Source organism: Spermophilus citellus (genome assembly GCF_964194105.1).
Source record: "Spermophilus citellus genome assembly, chromosome: 4".
Classification (NCBI taxonomy): domain Eukaryota; kingdom Metazoa; phylum Chordata; class Mammalia; order Rodentia; family Sciuridae; genus Spermophilus; species Spermophilus citellus.
Window position 1 is genome coordinate 66,995,397 of NC_138185.1, and position 16,092 is coordinate 67,011,488.

Genomic DNA, 16,092 nt, shown 5'->3' on the forward strand with positions numbered 1-16,092 from the left:
ACAGTGCCTGAGAAAAAGAGATGGCAGGAGGGCTGGGCGCCAGGGACAGTGGAAGATGGAGGGTGGCGGTGAGGACAGGGAGGGAGGGAGGGGACTGCCTGTTGGCATCTCCTGTGAAGCCCCACTGCCCTCCCTACCCCCAGCCCCACTACAATCAGAAAGGAGGTCCAAAGAGGCATGGCCCACAGGAGGCAGGAGGTTCTGGGAGGGGCAGGTGGCCCAGCAGCCTCAACGGCCCTCACTACTTCGGCTGGGCCTATCGCCACAGCCCAGCAGCTCCAGGCGCAGCGTGATGCGGTTGTGCCAGGCCACAGGCAGGATGCGCACATAGCGGGCAAAGATAGGTGTCTCAAACATATTCTTCTTGTGAGAGTTGTTATCCAAGTTTCCAGGGAAGACCTGGAGGCAGAGGGGGTGTCAGGAGTACCCCAGAGTCAGCCTTCCTCCCACGGTGCCCTGGGAATAGTGAGGGGGAGGCCCTGGACAGACACCCACCTTGCTGTCCGCGGCCCCTTGTTCCTTGTACTCGGTCCAGTTCACACCATCGTTACTGTAGGCCACCTTGTAAGCTGCCACGTACTGGATGTGGCCAAAGTCACGGGCCCCCTGGGTGATGATGCCTGTCACCTCTTTCTGGGAACCTAGGTCAACCTATAGGGAAAACCACGCACATTTTCTTGGCTTGCACCATCTCCAGGAAGGTGGAAAGAGGTAGGTGCACTGGGGCATGATTTGTTTGGGGAAAGCTACTTTCTTTGGCCAAGCTTCAGCTTCCTCATCTATAAAATGGGCACACATAATACCACCCATAGTGCTGGGCACTGCACTTCAATAAAGCTAGGGCTTGGCTGACTCTACAGCAATCCCTGCCAAGGCAGGCAGCCCCTCCTGGAACCCGACTCCTGGCCAGCTCCTTGGATCCAGAGACAGACACCCGCCCCCATCTCTCACCACTGTGGGGAAACTGCCCCTGGACAGACGTCCCAAGATCAAGGTTGCAAAGGAAACTCCCTGCCACCCAGCATAAGCCCCAGCAGATCCTCATCCTGCCAGGACTCAGTTTCCCCATTTCTAACACAAGCTCTGGTTTTCCATCACTCAATATGTCTCAGTTACATAAGTCAGAGGACATCTGTCCTGTGTGCATATGGAAAGGTCCCAGGACACGGGGCGGGGGGGGGGGGGGGGAGTCCCTCCTCCATCCTGTCCTGCTGTTTGCCCACAGGTGGCTCTACCCTACACACACACACCCTCTCTCCACCAGGGGGTCTTCATGGGAGCAGGAGCAAGAGAAAGGTGGGGCGTGTTGGGAGGAAGAAAAAGAAAAGTCAAAGACAAACAAGGCTTTGCAGAGTCTCTTGGGGAGCACAGGCCTGGGCTGGGTGGAGACCTGGCAGCCCCACCTGATCCCACCAGACCAGCCTGCAGCCCAGGAGGGGCCGGACCCACCTGCAGCCACTCGGAGGCATCGTTGGTCTGGGCGGTCCAGGCGTTGAACTTGCCCTGCCTGTCCAGCCGCCCATAGAAGGGGTACCAGCCGAAGGCACGCAGGCCCCAGGTCTTAAAGCTGCTGGAGGCTGTGATCTGCTTGTCGGGGATGGTGTTGTCCTTCAGGCCCAGAGGTTCAGAGCATCCTGCCAGCAAGCAGACAGGGGGCTGTCACCCGGATCTGGGATCCGCAGCTCCCCGGGGCATGAGCACAAGGCAATGAAGGGGAAGAACCATGGACCCCGATGTGCCCCTGGCAGTCTTTCTTTTATTTTCTTGTTTTTGTTTTTTTGGAGACAGGGTCTCACTATGTTGCCCAGGCTGGTCTTGAACTCCTGCCTCAGCCTCCTAAGCAGCCGGGACATGGGCATGCACCTCCACACCAGCCTTGGTATCCTGACAACAGAAAAAAGTTCCACCTGCCTTCAAGGGACAACTGCTGTACTTGTCATTGCCTGCTTAGCTCTCTTCTCATCTCAGCCGGTCTTAGCTCCACCCCAACATCACCCAAGACATCCCCGCAGCCACGGCTCTTCTCCTTTGGCAGCCCCAGCTCCACCTTCAGACCAGACTAGAAAGACACCTCCTCCAAGAAGCCTGCCCTGACCACCTCACTGACATCTCCCTCCTCCTTCCTCTGGCACTCCCCCTTCCTCTGCATGCCTGCTGGCCACACTACTGATTCTGGGACTATCATCCAAAACATTAACCACCACCATGCCATTTACCCAGTGCTTCCTTCAGTCCTTCACTTACTTCAGCCACAGAAAAACCTGAAGGAAGTAGGTATTAGCAACCCCATTCTACAGATGAGAAAATCAAGGCTAAGAGACATTAAGCAAAAAAATAAATAAATAAATATTAAATAAGATGTTGTGTCCACCGATAACTACAAAAATAAATAAATAAATATTTTAAAAAAAAAGAATGCAGAAATCTCTCGGAAGAGTAGAAAGAGACATTAAGCATCGTACCCAAGGCGTACACCACACACAGACTCTTATCCACCATGCCCCCTGCCAGACCCAACCAAGGCCTGCGTGGTGGCAGCTCCATGATGCGCAGGACAATAGTCCCGCCCTCCCGCCCTCCGGTGTTCAGGGATGTTCCTATACCTTCTCCAGCAGCACCTCATCTAATTTCTACCATAGAGACTTTGCACACTCAAATGTTTTGGGGATGCTGTCACATGGGCCTGGGAGGACTGGCCTAAGAAGGTGGCCTTTGCTGCACCCGATCCACCCCAAACACCCAGGAATGTGCTGGAATATTTTGCATTCACATCTGCACCTGCACCTGGCCAGAACAATTGGGGATGGGCAAGAGATAAAACTCTCCAAAGAATGTCTCACACCTGGAGGGGTCCCTGCCCCACAACTGCCTGTCCCTTGGAGGAATTGGGAGGTGGGGGTAGGAGGCATGGACAGCCATCTGGGACACACCACCTCTGGCTGTCCCTGGATGCCTACATCCTGGCCACTTGAGACATCTGCCCCTCAGATGCCCTGAGGAGCCTCCCAATTGTACCATCACCTCGTGAGGTCAGTGCTGTGCTCCTGGGCTGGCAGCTGGCTAGTCTGTTGTGTCCAGAACAGAGGACCCTTGGGAAGGCTATAGCCTTGGGTAGTTTTGCAGAGGACACCAATTCTGCATCATTTGCTCAAGGCGAAACCATGCACAGACCACCTGTTTCTAGAAGGCCATGCTCATCTCCCTCCCAGTCTGGCCTCCCCAGACTTCTAGGGAAAAAGCAGGCGGGAGGGTTACCAGGGCAGGAGCCATCATTCACTAGGTGACCCCAAGATGTCTCTTCCCTTCTCTAGGCCTCAATGTCCTCATCTGCAAAATGAGGTATTAAAGTAGTACTTCTCACTGGGCGTGGTGGCACACACCTGTAAACCCAGCAGCTCTGGACACTGAGGCAGGAGGATCACAAGTTCAAAGCCAGCCTCAGCAACTTAGCAAGGCCCTAAGCTACTTAGTGAGACCCTGTCTCAAAAGTAAAAAATAAAAAAAAAAAGGGTTGGGGATGCGGCTTAGTGGTTGAGCACCCCTGGGTTCAATGCCCAGTACCAAATGATAAATAAATAAAGTACTATTTCTCACAGGTCACCTGGGGATCTTGTTAAGATTCTGTATCAGCAGGTCTAGGGCAGAGCTGGAAGTCTGCGTGTGTAGGATGCTCCTAGGTAACACTGATATTGCTGGTCCATGGAGCTCCTTGCCCACCAAGCCACCACTCATTCTCTAGCCAGGCTCCAGTCCCACAGGCCTTCGTCTATCCTTCAATGCACCCCGGGGCCTTTGCACTTGTCAATCTCATGCCTGTAAAGCTCCTTCCATGCTTCCCCAGTGGCTGCCTTTCCATCACTCAAGCTTCTACTCAAAGGCCATGCCCCCCAGTAGACACTGTGCTGCCCGCTCCCATCACCTTCCACCATTTCCTTCAGAATTCTTTCTGCTATCTGATCTTTCTTTATTTGTTCCTTGTCTCCAATCTGTCTCCTTCATAAGAATGCAAGTTCCATGAGGTCAAGGGTCTCATTCACATTGTTTCCTAGAGTCAGATATTCAGGGGGAGCTTAGAAAATATCTTGAGTTAAATAGTTAATCAGTTCACCAGGGACACCCTTGTGGATTCCTAGGGAACATGCAGAGCTTTGCACCACCTGAAAACACACACACACACACACACACACACACACACACACACACAAGCATGCACGCACATGCACACCAATACTCTCTCCAACCAAGCGGAATGCCTGCAGGGAGAGAAGCCAGGCCAGACCTTGGGGGAAGCACCCAAGGAAACTTTGCCTCCTCATGTGTGAGGCCTGGCCTCTCCTGGCCCCAAGGGAAAGCCAGCTTTGGTGCATCATGCATCACAGATCCTCGTTCTTACACCTTCCTTCCTGGGTCAGCATGGGGCCCAAGGGTAAACTTCATCTTTTATTCAGGGCTACCTATAACTGATACAGTGCCTCTGCGCACATTAGGGAAAGACACTCCTTTCTCAAGATACTTTACTATGGCAGCCTTAAGAACCAAATCTTCAGCTTAAGACTGTAAGGAGTGAGGGACTCCAAGGAGAGGAGCACAGACCTGGCTCCATCCTTTACCAGCTGCTCAAATTTCCTTTTAGCAGAAGGCAGTCTCTAACCCCCACTTAAATGAGATGCTCAAAAATCTGTGACCCTGGGAAAGGGTCTTATCACTACAGTTTATCCTTAAAAAAAAAAAAAAAAAAACAGGGCTGGGGATGTGGCTCAAGCGGTAGCGCGCTCGCCTGGCATGCGTGCGGCCCGGGTTCGATCCTCAGCACCACATACCAACAAAGATGTTGTGTCCGCCGAGAACTAAAAAAAAATAAATATTAAAAAAATTCTCTCTCGCTCCTCTCTCACTCTCTCTTTAAAAAAAAAAAAAAAAAAAACAAGTGGTAGCCAGGTGCAGTGCAGCACACCTGCAATCCCGATGGCAAGGGAGGCTGAGGCAGGAAGACTGCAAGTTGAAGGCCAGCCTCAGCAACTTAGAGACCTGTGTTCCAACATAAAAAATTAAAAAGGCTGGGAGAGTGCTCTCTTGCCTACCACGCCCAAGGCCCAGGGTTCCACCCCCAGTACAGCACAACAAAGAGGAACCCAGAAAATCATAGAACTCAGTTCTGAGAAGTACTAGATGGTATCTAAAATGAGATAACAGGAAGAAGTGCCACAGAGAGGGGATGCAGGGCACAGGAGGGCAGGTCCTGGGTAAGGCAAAGAGACACCTCTCAGCTCTATGGCTCTGCCTAGTGAGCTCTACAGTTCCACTGGTGACCAGAAGGTGGCACTGTGGCTGCAAAGACCTCAAGAAAGCTGAACTGAGCTGGGCTGAGACAGCACCCATCAGCTCAAGCCAGGCACAGACCTCTCCAATGGGGAGTTTCTCCTGGCTTATCAGAAATCTGTTCCTTTCTGGTCCCCATCTTTCCATCTGGGAATCTGGAGAGGGCAGCAGAAAGCATTCACGCCCTACCATCCCGGTAGTCCCTGTGTTTCCCTTGAATGCAGACTACAGGAAGTTGCAGTAAAAGCACTGGACAGGTGGGGTCAGAAGCCCAGGGCTCTATACCCAGCTTTATACCTCCCAGCTGTGTACTCTTGATAAATCATTTATCTAGGTCTCACTTCCCTCATTCATTCATTCACTCACTTATCAAATATTTATCAGGCACCAGAAATACATCAAGGAACAAAGCAGACCTACTCTGGAGGTGACATCTGCAAAACAGAACTAATGCTATATATTCTAGGAGCTCAAGGAAACAACCAGAGTGAATGAAACTACTCTGAAAACTGAAAGGACGCTTTTTTCTTCAGTACGTGGAATGCCACAGGCACAGGTTGGCGGACAGTTAAAACCTGGGCTGATGCCTCTGGCATGTATGTCCTATGTGAGCTCAGGTCCCTAGGACTTGCTGTTGCCACTACCCAGCTTAAGAAAAGAGGGGACAGGAAAGGCCACCTCCAGAACTCCCCATGGTCCCCAGCACTCACCATTCAACTCACAGCCAAGGAGCTCAAAGCGGAGGGTGCAGCCCCGGCGGCAGGACACGGGAAACAGCCTCACGTACTGTGCCTCCAGGGGCGAACTGAACACGTTGATCTTCAGGCCGCTATTGTCCACATTTCCCACAAACACCTAGGAGGGAGGGGATCAGTGTGAGTGGCCCCCCCTTCCTGGACTTCCACACCCTCCTCTTTAGGTCTGGTAGGTAGACAGAGGGCTGGGAGAGCAGGCAGGGGCTCAGAGAGCAGCGCTTCCTTTGACCACCCCACAGCCCTCAGCAGATTCTTGTTCTTACACCTTCCTTCCTGGGTCACTATGGGGCCCAAGCATAAACCTCCATCTTTTATTCAGGGCTACCTGTAACTGATAGAGTGCCTCTGTGCACATTAGGAAAAGACACTCCTTTCTCAAGATATTTTATTATGACAATTTTCTATAGACAAAAGTATACAAGCATTCAATATAAGTATTTTAAATAGTACCTGCTTAGTAATAACCTCCTTGAGCAGTCAGTATACAACCTGCACAGCTATACATGGTATCTCTGAAGGTTCAGAATGAAACCCACCTCAACCAGCACTACCACAACAAGTCATTGCACTACTTTAAGGCTCTCTATTCTCATCTAAAAAGGGGGGGCTATTACTTGTAATCACACAACATGGACACAATCTGTCTTTATCAGTTTTTTTAGGAGAGCAGGGATTGAACCCAGAGGCACTCAACCACTAAGCCATATCCCCAGCCCTGTTTTGTATTTTATTCAGAGACAGGGTTTCGCTGAGATGCTTAGGGCCTCACTAAGTTGCTGAGGCTAGCTTTGAACTCACAATCCTCCTGCCTCAGCCTCCCAAGCTGCTGAGATTACAGCTGTGCACCATCGCACCCCGCTCTGACTTTACCAGTTTCTAAAAGCCACGGCTCACCTCATGGCTAATCACTCAAGGTACTCTTGTCTCTCTGGGGCCCTCGGCCTGGGCTAGAAACCTACCAGGTGCTGACCTTAACCCCAGCAGACCCACCTTGTCTCCAGACCGCTCTTCATCCTGGATGAACTGGAACTTGAGTCCATCAAGGCTGTAGGCCACCTTGAAGGTCTTCAGGTACTCGGCATAACCTGCCCGGCTGGCACCCTGTGTCACCACACCTGTCACCCGCATCTTCCGAAGCAGGTTCACCTGCACCCAGGGAAAGGATAGTACCCTCATCTTCCAGGGTCTTTCTACCTGGGATTCGGGCTGGCCCAGCTCTTTATCACCCACCCAGTGGAGGACAACCCAAGCAGAACACAGGACGGGCAGCTGAGGAGTAGCTCTAGTGGGAGGTTTGCTCCTCGGGCCCTCTAGGCCAGGGCTGGGGAAAGCACAGGAGGCCCCCAGAGGCCTCATGTAGAGCAAACAACCCCTCCATAACCAGGACCTGCTCCCTACTTATCCCAACCATCTACCCCAGGCCCCAAGGTTTCCCTACCATTACAGATAGTTCGCCAATGGAAACCTGTCACCTTGTTGCCTGGACCCCAGGAATGAGCTCCCCAGATGCAAACCCTCTATCTCACCTTCTCTCTTCAACCTGCCCAGGTCAGCATCTTCTCCATACCTGGATCCAGGGCTTCCTGTCATAGTTGCTGGCTGTCCAGGCGTTGACGATGCCCGTGCGGTGCAGGCGGGCCAGCTCCGGGGCCCAGCGCTGCAAACCCATGAAGCCCAAGTGCACAGAAGAGGCGGAGACCTGGAAGTCGGCGATGGCACCCTCCTCCATGCCCAGAGGCTTGGCACAGCCTGCAGGAAGGGACAGGACAGTGAGGGGGGCCACCCCAGCAGGTCCCAGGGCCCAGCTGGGACCAAAGGACAAGAAAGTAAGACAGTGTGACCTCTGCTGCAGAGCCAGAGCCAGAGCCAACCTCAGACCCTCACTCAGAGCAGAGACCACAAAGGGACAATGAGGGCAGAGTGCCAGGAACAGGTACAGAGGAAAGGTGCCTGGGAGGCGCAGCGAGGAAGAGAGGGGCCAGGCCGGGACCGCCATGACCCGCAGCTGCAGTCTCCCTCCAGGCTGCGGTGGGCCTTGTTCTTACAGGGAATCAGGCAGCAACTCTTCTGAAGTGCCACGAGGACTGGTGGGAGAAAATACATTGTGACCTCCTCTTTTTCAGCATGCCCCGCCCAGCCCCTGGCTTCCCCAACAGGGTGGCTTCAGGAGAAGGGGTACCTCGGACAGTAGTGAACAATACACACACCACACACAAAGCAATGAGCAAATCTGCCCAGAGTTTTCTAGAATCCCACTGGCAGGAGCTTTGTGGGTGGGGCAAAATGCCACCCTCTTTTCCCTTTAGCGTTTACACCTTCCGCCTGTGAGTCCTCAGCCATCTGTGAACACATCCCTGTCTATGGCCCCATCACCTACATTGTTACCCCGGCAACATGGGACCAGGGACCCAGGACAGCTACCAACCCTACACTCACACACACACCCCATCCCCCCACCAGTCTGGGACTCTCAACCCCAGAGATGTACAGTGCTTCCAGCTGCCAAGCAAAGGACCCAGGACAAATCTACTCTGTCCCTCCACCCACGCTAGGGATTGAACCCAGAGGTGCTCTACCACTGAGCTATACCCCCAACCCTTTTCATTCTTTATTTTGAGACAGGACCTTGCTAAATTACTGAGGCTGGCCTTGAACTTATGATCCTCCTGCCTCAGCCTCCTGAGTCACTGGAATTACAGCCACGCACCACCACACCCAGTCTGATACCTCTTAATCCAACACCCCAGGCTCATGCTCATGCTGAGCTTGGTACTATCACACTCACAAGGAAGGTGAACTGCCAAGTGGGGCCAGATGCCTAAGATCCAAGCTATACAGTGGATCTTAGTGGCTATACAGAGATATGACCCCAGGTGGGCCTCCAGGGCGATCCTCACACCCCACAGTGTCCACACCAAGGGACCCAAATGTGGGGATCTCTATGTGGGCCCCGAGGAAAGAGACCACACAACAAACAAGGAGGGGCTGCAAAGTCCCTCTGGGGGGTCCCCTGCCTGTGTGGTCACCTCCTGCCTTCTACACCAGGTGCTGCCATATCCAGCCCCTGGCTGAGAAGCTGAAAGAAGGCTAGGTGGGTAATTCCCACTCAGGCACACCCATGGTTACCTCCGCTCCCAGGACGGTAATTAGTGGCCCACCTGGCCCCACCCAGGGCTCATCTTCCTTGGCAACCTCCCCTACCCACACACACATCCTTCCACCCAGGACCTCAAATACCCTTCCACCCAGGACCTCAAATACGTCTGGCCTCAGTGCACAGCCCAAGGCACGGGCCCTCAGCACGGCCTCCTCTGAAGAGAAGGGCATCCTGGCACTTTGCCTGCTTTTCGTCAGGGACCCAGCCCCATTTCTTCTGGAGGTCAGCAAGCCTCAGAGCCCACCCCAACATCTACTTGAAGGAGGACCAGTCACTGTTCTGCCCCCAGCCCAAGATGTTTAGCAAATGACCTACTAGAACGTGGGACCCCCACTCTACCCAACCCTAAGCTCAAATGTGGACCCATCCACCCCACAGAAGGCAAGAAAGGGTCCTGGTGTGACTGGGGCCCAAGGAGGGAGGGACTCCCAGTAGGCATGGAAAACTATTGCCAGCAATGCCAGCTGGGCACCCACCCAGGCCATTCTGTGGCCATGTGGATAACAGAGTAGGTCAAACTGGGTCAGCCCCTCTGCACACGCCAGGCCTCTGGCCATCACACCATGAGAGAATGACCCAGCCTCCCCCTCCTCCCCTCCATGAGGAAGCCTTAGATCAAACTTGGACCAAGCGTGATTTACTAAGCTCCTGGGCCCCTAAAGATTAAGAATGTGTTTGTTTTCCCTTAATGGCAGAAAAATCCCAAGATTTAATTCTAACACTGTGTGTCTGGTTTGTGGTGACTTGGGAAACAGCACTCCCATGACCTCTGGGGTCACCACAACCCCTGCCTCCCCTGCAGCGAGGTCAGGCCTGGCTGGCAGTCTAAGAGAACAGAAAGAAGCCTGGGGAGGAAAGCAGGTCCCTTTATCACCTTGGCCTAACTGAGATGCTCTCCCTCCCCTCAGTCTCCCCGAAGGCATCCTTGCCTCAGGAAATCAGGCCAGATTATAGCCTGTGGCACAGGACAGGGTCTGCCTTAGAAGCAGGCACTCAGAGAACTCACTGGTCTCACAGTGGACGCCCACGTAGCCCTGCGGGCACACGCAAATGTACTGGGTGAAGACATCCCCTCGGTGCGCATCGCCAATCACCTGGCACTCAGCGTTGTGGTAACATGGGTTTGGGGAACAAGGACCTGGAATAGATAAGATGGGCAGGTGATCAGTGGGGAGGTGAGGACAAACAGGAAGCAGCAAATAGTCCAAGCCCAAAAGGACACTCTGCCCAAATTCAGCCTACTACCACCTCCTTCTCTTTTCTCCCAATCTGCCTGACGGAGCCTCAGTTAGCTTGGAACCAAGGAGGTTCCAAATAAGGTAAGCATCCAGCTTTCCTTATGACCTGGAAGTTCCAGGGCAATGCTAGGAGTCATCAGGAGAGGCACTGGAGACCCCTGCCTACTTGGGGAAGAGCTATGGGCTGGGGAGGAAAAGCAGGCCCTTGCAGGCAGGTACCTTTCTCGGTCTCATTGCAAATGAGGCCTGTGAAGCCCTCAGGGCAGAGGCAGTAGAAGAGGGCGTTGTCCTGGCCCATCAAGCAGGTCCCACCATTCAGGCACAGGCTGGAGTCGCAGAAGTCACCTACAATGGCAGTCCCTACTTAATCATTCCATTAATGTTTGGAGGGTCAACTACCATGAACATGTGAGGCCCCTGAAACAGGAAAGCCAGATGCAGCCCAGTCCTTGAGAAGCCAGTGGGGAAGAGGAAGGCCAGTCAACAGATGATAAATAAGTGCCACACACTAGCAGAAAAGTGCACAGGGGCCACCAGAGTCTGATTTCTTCCAGGGAGATGTAAGTTTTACAAATGAGGGGACATTTGAGCTGCGTCTAAAAGACAGAATGAGAAGGTCTCAAGCTGGGAAAGGACAGAAGAACATTCTAGAAAAGCAGAAGCACTGAGGGCATGCTGTGTTAGAGAATAGTAAGATGTATCTGAAAGGGTAGTTTGGGCCAGACCAGGAAAGATCTTAAGAATGACAAGTTTAGGAGGACATGGTGGCACATGCCAATAATCCCAGCTACTCAGTAGATTAAGGCAGGAGGACAGAAAGTTCAAGGCCAGCCATAGCAACTTAACGGAGACCCTCTCTCAAAAGCAAATAAAAAGAGCAAGGGAAGTAGTTCAGTAGTATATAAAATTGCCTAGCATGTAGTAGGCCCTGAGTTCCATGCCCAGTACCACCAAAAAAAAAAGAAAAAAAAAAAGATTGCAAGTTTAGATTTTGCAATTAGTAGCTTCTAACTTTCCTTCAGTTTCCACAGCATTGTCCAACAGGAACACACACTCTCAAGTGTGAGGTAGGATGGGGGAAACCAGTTTTAATCCTTGGAAGAAGGTTGAAAATCCCACCTTCAGAGACACTGACAGGCTCACCTGAGATGGGGAGGGTTTGGTGGCTGCAGACAGATCCCTCTGGATGAATGGTGAAGGAGGAAGTCAGATCAAAAGAGTGAGGGGCAAGGATGGATTTGAGAGACACTGTGGAGCAAGAGTTTTTAGAGGTAGGAGGAAGGCTGGAGAGGCCATTACGGCTTTTGGATGGGGCCCTGGGTGACAGATGTGCATTATCAGCTCAGATGAAGAACACAGGAGAAGGGGGGAAGGGGGAGGAAGAGGAGGAGAAGGAAGAGAAAGAAAGCAGCAGCAGCTATCTTGAGATAGGCACCTGGGTTTGTGGTCTGTAGGACTGTACACCCAGAAAGGAGCCCATTGAAAGCAGGGTTCTTGGCCCACTCCCTTGGAAGCCCTCCTTACTGCAGCACATCCTCAGTCTCTTGGCTCTGATGTCAACCAGTGAACTGCAGCCCTCCTCCAGGGTTAGCTGGCCCTAACCAGGGTCCTCTAAGGACGGTAGAATCCCAGAGGGCCTTCTCAAGACCGCACACCCAAACCTGCTATTTGGCTAAAACAGGAGAACCCCCCCCCCATAGTCACCCACCCCAGAATAAAGGGTCTTTCTGACATCTCAAAGCCCCAGGGAGCTCAGGCTTGCCCAGCTCCTCAGGCAACACCATTAATGAACACAACCCTCAGAGCTCCACCTCACAGGGGCCTGGGGAGCTTAAGGCGGCTCCCAAAGAGCTATTAGTCATTGGCTTTAAATAGCAGGTTAATCCCCTCCTCTGACCTGGCAGGCCACAGGCAAGCCTCACACAGAAGCTCCAGAAGCTGGGAATGGCCAAGACCTGGGTTCCCCCAACCCAACAGGGACTTCTTTCCTCCTTCCCTAGGGCACCTTCCCCCTATACTACTGGGGGGAGGGGTTAAACATTGGTATAGGGATGGAGGAGGGAGGGTGTCCTCTACCAGGCCAAGCATTAGACTGCCTGGGGCAGAGTAAACGGCACAAAGTAGAGGAGGTGAGTCCCCTCCTCATGCGGGTGGGGTGGGGGGGACAGATCACCCTCTACAAAGCCATTTGGGATTTCAGGATGCAGCTCTTTGGTAAATTTCCACAGGGTCATCTGCTTGGGGAACACTTAATTGGGGGCACAGAGGGGAGGTGGAACCGGGCTTTGAAGACCCACTCATCTTGCCGGGTGGCTGGGAAGAACCAGTTCAGCTTCGGGAAGGCGGGGGTCCCACCCATTATGGGATGGCAGGGCTGTAGTCTCATTTCTATGAGAAAATGATGGAGGAGCTATCTGAAGAGCCCTTACCCTCACCCTCACCCTCAGTGGGCACCACTTTCACAGCGGTCCCACTGTGAAGGAGATGAGGCATCCCCAGGAACCGCGTGCGGGAGGCCCAGCTGTCCACTGGGGGCCTCTAAGCGGAGGAGGAGGACCACGGAAGATACAGCACCCGGCCAAGGCCACCGGAGGGAGGGAGTCGGGAGACTCCCCACCAGGAGGCAGCCCTTTCAAAGTTCCTCCTCAGTCTCTTGGCCCCCTGCCGGATCCACCTGGAGCCCAGGCGACCGCACCGACTCCCCAGTCCTTCCCTTATCTGACCAGACCCGGACAAGCGGGGGCGCAAAAATCCAAAGAACTGTCCAGCCAGGTGGAAGTTGCCGGGGAAAGTTGGTGGAAGAAAACGTTTCGTTTCAAAAGCGGTGGAAGGATTCGAGAGTCAGCCACAGTTAAAGGTCCTCATTTTACAGACGGGAAAAGAGAGGCCCGACGCAGCGGATTCCTTTGTTATGTGTATGCCGCATCCCTGAGGGCGCAGGGCTGTCACCCGGTGTCCCGCGTCCCCACCCAGCGCGCCACCCTCAATCTCTGGCTAAAAGTTCCAGCACGGAGAGCAGCGAGGCCGAGCGCTCCCCACCTCTCCGGCCAGGGCGCAGTGGGAGAAGCCTCCCGGCGCGGGTCCCCCGCGCTTCGCCCAAGTTTGTCAACAGGGAGGCGGAGGGAGGGCGCCGCGGAGAACTTCCGAGAGACGCGGAGAGGAGGGGCGAGCGCGAGAGGGCGGCGCGGGCCACTCACCCGAAGCGGCGAAGAGGCCGGAGGCGCAGAGCAGCGTGCCGCACAGCGCGGCCAGCGCGCGGGGGTCCTGCATAGTGTGGGGGCGCGGGCGACGTGCTGGACGGTCTGGACCCGCGAGTTCTAGCTCCCGCTCCTCTGGGACCAGAATAAATCTGGCAGCTCGGCACCGCCCACAGGCCCACGTGCTCCGCCCCGACCCGCCCGGGGCGGACTCGGGGCGGGGCTCCGTGGCCAGGGAGGGAGGGAGGGAGGGAGGGAGGAGGGTCCTAGGGGTCCCGGCCACCCGCCTCCCGCTGGGGCCACACCCAGCATCCCACTTGGTGGGAGCGGCCAAGTCCCAGGTTCTGAGTGCGCTGGACACTCAGGAGGAATTAAAATGAAAAATAAAAATTTTTTTAGAATTAAGAAGAGATGCTGGGCTGGGGATGTGGCTCAAGCGATAGCGCGCTCGCCTGGCATGCGTGCGGCCCGGGTTCGATCCTCAGCACCACATACCAACAAAGATGTTGTGTCCACCGATAACTAAAAAATAAATATTAAAAATTCTCTCTCTCTCTCTCTCTCTCTCTCTCTCTCTCTCCCTCCCTCCCTCCCTCCCTCCCTCCCTCCCTCCCTCCTCTCTCACTCTCTCTTTAAAAAAAAAAAGAGATGCTAAAGCTTATTCATAATCAGAGAAATGAATTAAAACTACAATGAGTACCGTGTTTCACTTAACAGATTGGCAAGTATAACATTATTATTACCGTGGTGGCTGTGCACTGAGAGAGTAAAACTTGGTTCAACTTCTCTGTTTGGTAATACCTATCAAAATGACAAGTGCTGACACAAGACAAACTAACAATTCCGCTTATAGGCATTCATCCTACAGAAATTCACAAGTGTAACTGATATATATATATATATATATATATATATATATATATATATATATATACACTAAAGTATCATGGCAGCATCATCTGAAATAGTAAAAAGACCAAAAAAGGAATCAGCAAACTTTTTTCTGTAAAGATTCCAAATAGAAAATATTTGGGGATTTGTGGGCCATAAGGTCTCCATAGCAACTACTCACCTCTGCCCTTGTCCCAGGAAAGCAGCCATAGACAACACTGAAGGAAATGAGCCTATGTGGCTGCCCAAGAGGCAAAACCAGACTGAAGGAAACTTGCCTGTCACATTGAATTTTTACTGATTCTTTTTTATCATGTGTAAATAACCCTTGTTTGGAAAAAAACAATATTTTAATAATAATTTATTCCAGGCTAGCAAAATGGGGGAGGGGGATACACACATCTTCCCTACTGGTGTTTGAGACCTAGGTTGAGATGAGCCCACTGGCAGGAGACTTTTCTTAAAACCATTCTGAAAGGGGAAAAATGTGTGATGAACTCAGTCACAGGAAAAATATTTGATAATATTCCACGACCTTCATGACAGAGCTCTCAACATGCAGAAATACAAGGGAACTTCCTCAGCCTGATTAAAAATATATATTATATATATATGAAAAACAGTCAATATCAGATGCAATGGTAAAAAATAATATTTCCTCTAAGATCAGGAACAAGATGAGGATGTCTGCTCTCGTCACTTCTATTCAATGCTGAACAGGATGTTTGAGTCAGGACAACTAGATAAGAACCAGAAAATACATCTTTTTTTTTTTTTTTTTTTTTTTTTTTGTAGTGGGGATTGAATTCAGGGGCACTTGACCACTGAGCCACATCCCCAGCCCTATTTTTTTGTATTTTATTTAGAGATAGAGTCTCACTGGGTTGCTTAGTGCCTCACTATTTGGTAAGACTGACTTCTAACTCCCCATCCTCCTGCCTCAGCCTCCTGAGCCACTGGGATTACAGGTGTGCAACACTGTATCTAGCTAGTGGAAAGAAGGAAATAAAACTATCTCTACCTCTATTCACAGATAACATGATATTATATATAGGAAATCCTAAAAAAATTCACATGCAGCCCAGCTCAGTGGTGCACACTTGTAATCCCAACTACTGGAGAGGCTGAGACAGGAGGATCATTAGTACAAGGGATGAGGATGTAGCTCAGTGGTAGGCCACTTGCACAGCATGCACTGAGGCCCTGGGTTCAATCCCCAGCACTGGAAAGAAAAGAAGGAAATAGGAGGATCACTAGTTTAGGGCCAGTCTCAACAACTTAGTGAGATCCTGTTTTAAAATAAAATAAAATGGGCTGGGGATGTACCTCAGGGGCAAAGAGGCTTACCTAGCATGAGTTGAGGCCCTATATTCAATTTCTAGTACAGAGAGTGTGAGAGAGAAGCATCCCTTTGATAGCACTGGCCCAAGAGGCACTAAGAGGCATCATGAACGTCGGACTGCAGGACAAAGTGATACAACAAGATCTACCAAAAAGGCAAGGAAACGCCAGCTTCAGCCTAGAAAGTGGGTCCT

General features: G+C 52.3%; 1 protein-coding gene across 7 annotated transcripts; it reads right to left on the bottom strand.

The window, feature by feature from the left end:
• Positions 1 to 56: 56 nt before the first annotated feature.
• On the bottom strand, positions 57 to 13,822 carry MFGE8 (milk fat globule EGF and factor V/VIII domain containing). Of its 7 annotated transcripts, none has more exons than XM_081292290.1 (10): positions 13,667 to 13,808; positions 11,613 to 11,717; positions 10,689 to 10,814; positions 10,238 to 10,369; positions 7,642 to 7,823; positions 7,065 to 7,220; positions 6,030 to 6,174; positions 1,450 to 1,634; positions 496 to 651; positions 57 to 399 (listed from the first exon to the last, which is right to left on the bottom strand). In XM_081292290.1, exons 1-10 carry the CDS (start codon positions 13,737 to 13,739, stop codon positions 229 to 231), a joined length of 1,431 nt encoding a protein of 476 aa, XP_081148416.1. In that variant the 5' UTR covers positions 13,740 to 13,808; the 3' UTR covers positions 57 to 228. The 7 variants fall into 7 exon arrangements, with proteins under 7 accessions (XP_081148416.1, XP_081148417.1, XP_081148419.1 ...); XM_081292291.1 differs by lacking the exon at positions 13,667 to 13,808 and adding an exon at positions 12,899 to 13,115; XM_081292293.1 differs by lacking the exon at positions 13,667 to 13,808 and adding an exon at positions 12,899 to 13,113 and having other exon boundaries at positions 11,613 to 11,651.
• Positions 13,823 to 16,092: the final 2,270 nt, after the last annotated feature.